The following is a 9,975-nucleotide window of genomic DNA, read 5'->3' on the forward strand; positions in this document are numbered from 1 at the left end:
TATGCGTCATAATATTACCAGACATTGTATTGTATACAAATATTTTTTAGCTATTAATTTATATTATTATTACAATATTACTAATTATCATATAATTTAAATAGAATAAAGGATTCCTTTTTATCATTGCTTCTGACTCCAAGGCTTGTCACAACTAGCAGAATGGGTTTCTAGTTGGGCAAACAGTGTGATGGAACCGGATGATGGGACTACTTGTAGTCTTAGAGTTACTAATAATACAATTTTTATAATGCTGGAAATTAATAGTACTCAGATGCGTGACGTACTAGGCCACATCGGTCCTTCATAGGATTTTTAAAAATCTATAAATCTTTACAAACGTATTATATTATATGTAATTCAAGTCATTTATTTTCTATTATTATATATTCATATGTATAAATGTATAAATTATAAATTTATATAGATAGGTATAATGTGTAATATATTTAACAGATGAAGACAACAAAAAAATAAAATAATTTTTTATCAAAATATTAACACTAAATTTATGATATAAAAACAACAAAAAATATAAAGAAAAATATTAAAACACCAAATATTTTAATCATTAACCAACGATTGGAAGTTACAGACTGAAAGTACCGTAATATTTGTGTGTGAGCAGCTTCAATGCTGAGTTCAGCATCCTGAACATTTGAGTCAATTCTGTAAAAGTCCAAATAAATAAATATAATTTATCATGCATAAATAATAAAACGTAAATCATTACTCAATTAATAAATGTGTGTATTTAGCAAAAGTCTGAACAAAATTACAAGCTGGATTATAATACTAAATGGTAGAAATTAGATAGCCTAGCCATTCATGATTTGGCCCATTCATTGTTAATTTTTATTATGTAATCATTACATAACATAATAAAACAACTGGTGGTTTAAAGAAACTTTGAAAAAAATAAAACTTAAAACTGTTAATTGAGTTTTTTTATATAAATTTACTCTTTTCTAATTTGTTTTTAATTAGTTAAGAATAAACAAAAATAAGTAAATATTCACTAAAAGATATAATTTTTTTCCAGTGAAAGTACACTGATATTTGTAAGAGCTGTAGGTTTGTATTTTGAAAATGTAAAATTTTTTAAATGTTGACCGGCCTTAACCAATTTTATAAATGCTATAAAGCTAACTATTAAAAATATTATATCATTATTTTAGGATTTTAGTACCATAAAATAAGAAATGTTTTAACTTGTGGTTAAGGCAATTAAATCAGTTAATTCTCAGTTTATGTATTACTAAGACCAATTCATTACCTTTCAACCATTTCTTCTTGTTCCTTAACCATATGTGCTAATTGTTGGAATATACCGCCTAATTCAACTATAGTTGATTCAATATTTTGCATGGTTTCCGCTCTAGTATATAAATACTGGTCCTAAAATTAAATTGTCACAAATTTAGTATGGCAAGTAAAAAACTATTTTCAACACTAAATACATTAATACAACATACTGAATGATCATAAACAGCCATTGCTTGTGTTTGCCGAGTAACTTGTTGTACTTGTTGATCATTGGTACTGTCCATATCTATGGCACATTGATTATTGGACATTAAAACAGAATTGTGTCTTGGAACTAATGACGAGGCATCAGATAATGCTGCCAAACTACTTCCTTGTGAAAATTGATCTCTTCTTGATTTAGCATGCTTTAAATTCTTACAAAAGAAAAAAAGATGTTATTAATTAATAATAGGTACATATATTATTATATTATAAAATATAAAGTATTAATAATAACTAATAAGTAAACTAATATGTATAAGTTAGGAATTAACAATACTTGTTAGACTCATGTAATAACCTTGTTTTAGGATTTTTTTTTTTAATTTTATCAAAAAAAGAACTAATTAATGATTTTATTAAAATTATACTCTGTTCACATTAGGATAAAGCCTTAGCGGCCGACTTTTATGCAGAGGCGCGCTGTCTAATAGTATGAACGTCGAGGTTCTTGCTAAACCTAAATAGAGTATACAATGTATATTATGTACTTTTGTTCTTATTTCCAGAACTTGTTTGAATTCATTAGATATATTAGCTAGTTTTGACTGTAACGAAATTACAACACTAGATTCATGCGATAACAAATGTTTTCGACCAGAGTTATTTTGACTGGCTTTTTGTAACTTCGCAACATCTTGTAATCTAGCTATTTGTTGATTTAAACTATTCAGATCCTCTTTAATGATGTAAGTCAATTCTTGAATTTCTTGGGGACGATCATTAAATAGTGATTTGCGTTTGGCCACTAAAAAAAAGAATCTGTATAAATTATAAAACACTATTTTCAGTGAGAACTATTTCTTAGTAATTATTCTTACGCAATGTTAACTTTTCTAGTTTCGCATATGTATTGCTTATATTAATGCCAACACTTTTAGCTATCAACATAAATTCCCCATAACTCTGGAGTGCTTTTACTTTTTTTACATCTTTAACTTGAACTGCACGTGCTATCTGTCGACCTTGTAAAGATCTAACTGCATTATTGAACTCTGCAGTACGATCTCGTGGCATTATCCTATGAATATCTTTCTCTGTTGATATATCAACTGATGAATCTTGAGCTGAATAATCGTTAAGAATTTGATCTGAGCCAGAATTAACTCTTCTCCTTCGTGTAGTCATTTAAACAAATACCTATGAAAAAAACAAAGTTAATACATAAAACACTAACGATCTTAACTCTTATTAAATGAAAATAGATCCATATAATATTGGCAATATATTAGATTTTACTTCACCTGATTAAATATTAAAAAATTATTAAAATTGTAATTGGCTTTAAAGAGAAAACGAATCGAATTCGCCATTAATATACAGCAGTACACTCATAAAACTATGTAAATTTAAGTCATTGGTAACAAGTAATAATGAACATTATTTGTATTACAACATTAATAAAATTGATTACTTGACTCAAAATCGACAATCTCTTCTGTTGACTTTAAAAAAATATATATTTTCTCATACAAGTAGCTATAATATTTTGTTAATAGCGTAAAAAGTAAATATACATTTTGTAATTAGTTAGGAATTACTAATTTGGAAATTATAAGGCCAATAATGTTATCTTATCAAATCCCACGTAACATCTAAAGATTATGAACAACCATATACCACCACCTCAACATAACCTTAAATTTAGAAGACAGCTGATATTGAAACACGACCAAGGTGGATTATCAATTCAACTTGGTTATGTGGTATTCCGTATTTACAATATTTTTTTCTGGGTAGCCGTTCCCTGTGGACCGATTTTTGCGATTCTGTCTGCAGTATGTACAGTAACAGTGTACCACTATTTAACGATAACGGATAACGGCTGAAAAAGGAAAACTTGTTACTGTTGGCAGTCAATTTGTTTAACTATTATTGTTTAGCCATTATTCATTAGCTTTTGCTTTTGTGGTTCAGCTGTTATAAATTAAAATCATAGTGTTAATCATTAAAATTTGTGTTGTGTATTCATTTTTAAATATTCAACAATAGCGTCAACCATGTCCGAGAACAGTTCGTTTAACGGAAACGAAGAAGAAGAAGAAGTCGTGAGATTAGGCGAATACATAAATGACAAAAATAAAGAATTGGAACAAGCAAATTTAATTCTGGAAGCATCCGAAGGTGACAGTTGCACTTATTCAATGGTATGTTAAAAATTATATTTGTAATAAGTACCCAATTTTAGAATTCTACATTTCATTATTTCTGCTATACAATTGCATACCTTGTGGCTTCAGAAATCGTTTGTAAGCGACCCATAAGGGCTAAATGGTGCCCAAATAATGAATAGGGTTATAAGTATAAGTAATTTTTTTTTGGAAAGGAATCTTTGAAGTATTTGTACCAACTACTAAGTTTAACACCCTATATGACTGCGCCATTGACACTACTCAATTATTTGATATGAAACTGTTGAACTGTTGAGGCAAAACAAAATTTAATTGTGATGTTTACTCTACCATATCCCAATTTTGCACTGCCCCAATAGGCCAATTGTATTTACTTTTCACCATTGTTAAAAATAAAAAATAAATGTTCATAGATTAATTATTTTTGTGAGGATGCTGATTATTATTGTATTTTTATTCTGTCATAGGGCTATTTGAACCGTCAGGCGTTGTACGCTTGCATTACATGCACTGAAGAAGGAAAAATATCCGGTGCTATTTGCTTACCTTGTATGTACCAGTGTCATGAAAATCACGAGCTAATTGAGTTGTGGACAAAAAGGTAATACAAACTAAAACATTGTTAAGTATTTATTGATGTTTGTAGTTTCATTAAGAAAAACATTAAATATAATGTGATAGTTTCTATATGCAGTAGAACCTCAATCAGAGGTAATAGAAAACCTTGATGTCAAAATAAATGGTATTCCCTACAAAAAGTCGATAAATCGAAAGAAAATCTATAGATAACTTGAGTACTGCGTTGAACTGGTTTACGGCTAGAAACGCTAGGTAAAAAAAGAAAAAAAAAAGTGAAAATTCATAGAAAAGTTTAAAAAACCATTAAAAAGAAACATAGCAATCAAAATGCAATCATTTTTCAATAAACAATTATGTGTAAAAATAAAATTATTCAACTTTTCTATGAATTTTTAAATATTTTGGTTTTTCTAAGCAAAAACATCTTGGTCAAATTGTATTTTCTAAAACCTAGATAACTCGAAAACCTTGATAAGTCTAAGAAAATTATGTTACCCTTGAACTTCGACTTCTTAATGTTCCAACATAGATATAATTAGTATAAATGAAGAAGGATATAACATAATAAATGTATACATATTTTTTTTAGAAATTATCGTTGTGATTGTGGAAGTAATAAGTTTACGTCAAAGTGTGAATTGGAACCTGTGAGTTATTTATTTAACTATATTTAATTAAAAATTTAAATTATAATTAACTAATTTACTGAGCTTGATCATGTAGACTGAAATTCTAACTTTGCTATAGAGCTCAAAGTATTTTAAGGTGTTTTTTATATTAATTTAAATTACCATTATTATAATTTGATTTATTACAGAATAAAAGCGAACCTAATGATCGCAATATCTACAATCAAAACTTTAAAGGTTTATACTGTATTTGTAATCGCCCTTACCCCGATCCTAATCCAGAGAATAATGATGAAATGATACAGTGCATTATTTGTGAAGATTGGTATCATAGCAAGGTATTTTAAAACATTTGGTTGTTTAACCTTATTATTTAATATATTTTTTAATCAGCTGTTAGAGGAAACAGTAATGAATCTATATATGTATATATATATATATTGTGAAATTTGACGTTGGATAATTATCATTATTTATACAAATTAACTTTTCTATAGCTTTCGTAATTTGGTATTTTATTCCGTTTTAAATATAATTTACTAAATATTTACAGTTTTAATAGTATATATCTAAACATTTTAGTTTAAAATTAGCTAAAAATATTTAAATGTTTCTTTTAGCATTTAGGTACAAAGGACATGGACCCCGAAGATTATTCTGAGATGATATGTTCTGAATGTACTCCTAAGTTAAGTTTCTTACCAGCGTACAGACATCTTTTAGGTAAGACAAAATAATAATTTTAATGTATGTTAGTTGTTATGGTTAAATTTAGTCACACTCGTTAGTTTAAAATTATGTTGGGGAAAAAATGTATTTACAGTCACATTAGTAATAAGAATATTTGTGCTAAGTACAAAAATTATATCAATTTTTTTTTTTTAAGCATTTATTTTTAACCCTTTTCAATACTGACATCCTCATACGAGGATTTAACTTAAAAAACTTAAAATAATTGAATAAAATATTAACAACGTACTATCATTATCAAAAATGTCTTTAAACATAAGTTCTAGTATAGATTGATAGTAAAAAAAACAACACAGCTATATTGATAATCAATATCAGCCCGATACGTAAAAAATTGATTTTTTTTTCAAAAAAAAAATTCCCAGGAACGAAAGGGTTAAAACATTAATGCTGGGTTGCACAAAACTTCATTGGTTCCTTAGAGCACTGTGATTGGCCTAAACACTGTTTTTGGAACCAATAAAGTCAAGTAACCAAGTATAATAATATATGACTTGTAGTAACAACATCAATCAATCCTACAATGCGATTACAAATTTGTATGTGTTAATATTGAAGCTTGTAAATAATTTTTCAGTAAGCGATGATCCAAAACCAAACATTGAGGGAGATACCGAAAACTTGGTAATAGTTTTAAAATACTTGTATGTACATGATTTAAATAAGGAAATTAGTCAAACAGTCTTGAAAGTTTTTGTCAACATTTATTAAAGGTTGAATAAAGCAATAGACATATTTAGCAGTTGCTTAAATATCATTTAGTGGCCCGTGATAATTAGATTTTATATTTTTATAAACCAATTGATGTATAATTTTTTTTAAACCATTTTTTAATACATATTTTAAATTGTACCATAACGACATTTTAATAAGCTTAAAATACAAAAATGTTATGCCATCATCTTCAAAACTGAGAATTATGTTGATATTTCAAATTTATATTATATAAACATGAAATAAATATGGTGGTCATATACACTTTTATTTTCATAAACAATTTTAATTTATCATTTTGTTAAAAATATTTTTTAGTTAATTTTACAATATTTTGAATTTTACATTTGACCAGTCAACATTTTCAGTAGATTATTCTCAACTTAAAAAGTAAAATAAATGTAATGATGATAATAATGTATTATACTTTAAATATGATACCACATTAAAAAAAAAAAAGTTTTTACACCTTTATATAGAAGAAAATTTCTAAAAAAAAACACCATTATTACCCATTCATTGTCATATATTGAATACTTTTTACAGTCTATAGTAGCATTACAAAGGTGTATATCACTTTCTGTAATACAAATTTCTAGAGTTGTTTTGTTTTAAATGTGCTTAATATAGATTAGTGAAATTTATATGGGCTTATACTTAATTATTATCATTACAGGAAGTAAATGTTGAAGATGCAGACAAAAGCTTCTTCGAATGCTGCAGAAATATTGAAAAATACTGAAATTATAGTAAGTAATCGCTTATCACACAAATTTTGTTGATAATTGTTAACTTAATTATTGTTTGTATTTTAGAAATCTGATAATTCACAACCATCGTGTAGTAAAGATATATGCAAATTTGTCAATGCAAAACATTCAAAGACGATTTCAGGAAGTTCATTTTGGGTTGAAGGATGGCGTGAAGAACTTTGTACATGTTCTTCTTGTAATGTAAGATTTAGGTTTTATTGTTGAAAATTACAAATTCAATTTTTTAAATATTTAGTGATCTATTTAAGAAGTTTGCATAGAAGGTCTAGTTTTCTAATTGAAATCTCGTTCGTAATTTTATGCACATATTAAAACTTTATAAAAACAAACCAAGAGAGATTTTAAAAATGTCAATAAAATTATTTAATGGCATGACATATTAATTATTCTATAATTCAGAATAGTTCTGCTTGAAATTTATGTAGGATTTATACAAAAAAGAAGGTGTTCCATTCATAACTGATCCACAAGATACATTACAAGCATATGAAAACAAAAGCCGCGAAAGAATGTCAGCCAAGGAAAAACAAAGTGAAGAAGGCTTTACTAAAGCTTTATCATCAATGGATAGAGTTGCTGCAGTAGAATTGGCACATCGTAAGTTTATAGGGACAATATTTTTTCATGTAGACTATTTATTTACAATTGATTAAAAAAAAATGTTTTATGGTTAATATGTATGGGGTACATTAAACATGATAAAAAAAGCAATTTAAAGGTATTAGCATTTTAGTAGACTGCAAATAAGAAAAAAAAATCTTATCAAAAAGCTGACATAAACCCATTCTTCAGAAGTCGGAAACATACATTTTGGGCTGTTTTTTGTACTCAAGTAAAAAAAATTCTAAGAACCATTGGAAGTTGTGTTTGACTGGTATCTTGTGGTATGAATATTTGTTAAATCTCAAAAATAATAATTTAACTGGTGGGGTTGATGAACTAACCATAGTTTGTATAAAAAAAAAAACGAAAGTACTGATTTTGAAGAAACATAATTTTTTTTTATTGTCAATACAAAAAGATAGCTTTTTTTTAGTTTTACAAAGTGCTTTGAAATGTCATAGTTTCAAACAATTTTCTTATTTGAACAGGTTAGTTACTTACTGAAACGTTTAATTTTGAGATCTAAGATATATTCTTACTTTTAGATGCACCATTTAAAAACAACTTTCTATGCTTTTTAGATTTTTTGATTTAAGAAGTAGAGGAAAATGGGTAAAAGTAGATGGTTTTAGGCACTTCTCAATTTAACAAGAAGTTTTGGAGGGATTTCTTTTTACTCATTTGCAATTGGTTCAAATGCTGAAACCTCCAAAATTCATCCAAACATTATTAAATAACTTATAAATAACACTAATAAAATAACTCCTTAATGATATTTAAAATAAATATTAGTATGATTATTTTAGTGCTGAACATGCCAACTTTATTATTGTTTTCAGAATATAATCAATTCAAAGAAGACTTAGTTGAGTGGCTTAACAGTTTCAAAGGAGACAAAGTAGTAAAAGTCGAAGATGTTCAAGAATTCTTTTCTAGTATGCAAGCTAGAAAACGCGCTAGAATGGATGACGGAATTCCCCCAAATTTTTGTCGCTAATTTTTATTTTTGACAAGTATAACTATTAATCTTAAAAATTCAAAATAAATGTTTTTCTGAATTTGCATACAGTTATAATATTGACAAGTATTTTTTAAAAATTTTCTTTTTTTCATTTATAATTAATATAATTTATGTTTACACCTTAAGAATATATCTAAGTAGATTAGTTATACATTTAAGTACCTATTAAAAATAAAACTATGGTTATGGTATCATGACATTTTGCCTTTTAAATATGCATCCTAATTATTAAAACTGTATGTTAAGTACAACCATATTATTAAAAAACATATTTATCATGCTAAACCTGGCATTATAAGATCTGATTTTTAATGATATTGCCTGGTTTCTACAATCCATCACTTACCAAGATAATATTAAATTTTTTCAGAGCCTTATTTCACAGGCAAACAATTATCTCTGTGGTCATTGATAATATAAATGTTTTATTCCCTTATTTATTATTAAATCTATGAGAAAATTTAAAATTGTTATTAGAAATGTCCCATGAAAAATGGTATAACGACTAATAATTAAAAAAATTTAGATACAACTTTTTGGATTGTATCAATTTTGATGATGGATTAAAATATATCTATGTACTCTATAATGATTAAAATTTGTAAAAGTAGACCAAAAACCCTAGAAAAATATATTAACTCGATTGGATAGAACAACCACAATGAAACTGTCATTAAATAAAGAACAATCGCAAGACCTACTCGTATTACACAGGTAAGTGTAAGAAATAGTCTCGCAAGTCGCAAAAAACCTACTGGTCTGAGTGCATTGTCGATTTCCAAGGCACCCATTACCTAACTAAATACTAATATTAAAAAACTGTTAATTTTTTCATAATACATGTTATTTTATTAAAAATGGCTTTATATAAATAACTACACCTGCATATTTTTGATCGAAAACAACTCTTCATTGCAACTGTATTTTGAAACGCATAAGCCTACAATAGTTTTGAACACAGATATAGATTTTTCAATAATTGCTTGATTTATCGTTTAGAGTACATTTAAAATTTTCGTTTATAATGTTTATTGTAACAATCTTTACAAATAGCAATTTTCACATATAATTGATTAATTAACTAAAAATCATTTTAAAATTGTACAGACATTGATACCTTGTAAATGTTATGAAGAATCCAAATGTTTTTTCAATACTTAAATTGGATTATTTTAATAACGTTTTGTTCAGAATAGAGAAACACATGTTTTTGTAAGCGTTATAATGTTGAAAAAAAAAATTAAATA

The 9,975-nt window shown here is 26.6% G+C and overlaps 2 protein-coding genes across 4 annotated transcripts; one reads left to right on the forward strand and one right to left on the reverse strand.

Annotated features, from left to right (window-relative positions):
* Positions 1-344: 344 nt before the first annotated feature.
* Positions 345-3,082, reverse strand: LOC126834993 (syntaxin-5). 3 transcript variants are annotated; one of them, XM_050567257.1, is made up of 7 exons: positions 2,942-3,079; positions 2,772-2,866; positions 2,349-2,667; positions 2,019-2,275; positions 1,476-1,682; positions 1,277-1,398; positions 345-669 (listed from the first exon to the last, which is right to left on the reverse strand). In XM_050567257.1, exons 3-7 carry the CDS (start codon positions 2,653-2,655, stop codon positions 510-512), a joined length of 1,053 nt encoding a protein of 350 aa, XP_050423214.1. In that variant the 5' UTR covers positions 2,656-2,667; positions 2,772-2,866; positions 2,942-3,079; the 3' UTR covers positions 345-509. The 3 variants fall into 3 exon arrangements, with proteins under 3 accessions (XP_050423214.1, XP_050423213.1, XP_050423212.1); XM_050567256.1 differs by lacking the exon at positions 2,772-2,866 and having other exon boundaries at positions 2,942-3,082; XM_050567255.1 differs by lacking the exon at positions 2,942-3,079 and having other exon boundaries at positions 2,772-2,924.
* Positions 3,083-3,267: 185 nt separating this feature from the next.
* LOC126834974 (putative E3 ubiquitin-protein ligase UBR7) lies at positions 3,268-8,911 on the forward strand. The gene is made up of 9 exons (XM_050567235.1): positions 3,268-3,674; positions 4,127-4,260; positions 4,828-4,885; positions 5,056-5,205; positions 5,488-5,590; positions 6,195-6,241; positions 7,147-7,284; positions 7,530-7,701; positions 8,547-8,911. Exons 1-9 carry the CDS (start codon positions 3,528-3,530, stop codon positions 8,702-8,704), a joined length of 1,107 nt encoding a protein of 368 aa, XP_050423192.1. The 5' UTR covers positions 3,268-3,527; the 3' UTR covers positions 8,705-8,911.
* The last annotated feature ends 1,064 nt before the right edge of the window (positions 8,912-9,975 follow it).

This window comes from Adelges cooleyi, unplaced genomic scaffold, assembly GCF_023614345.1.
Source record: "Adelges cooleyi isolate 19-005CV unplaced genomic scaffold, UGA_ACOO_1.1 ACOO_flye_CR_arks_rails_tigmint_CR_PRNA_21, whole genome shotgun sequence".
Lineage (NCBI taxonomy): Eukaryota > Metazoa > Arthropoda > Insecta > Hemiptera > Adelgidae > Adelges > Adelges cooleyi.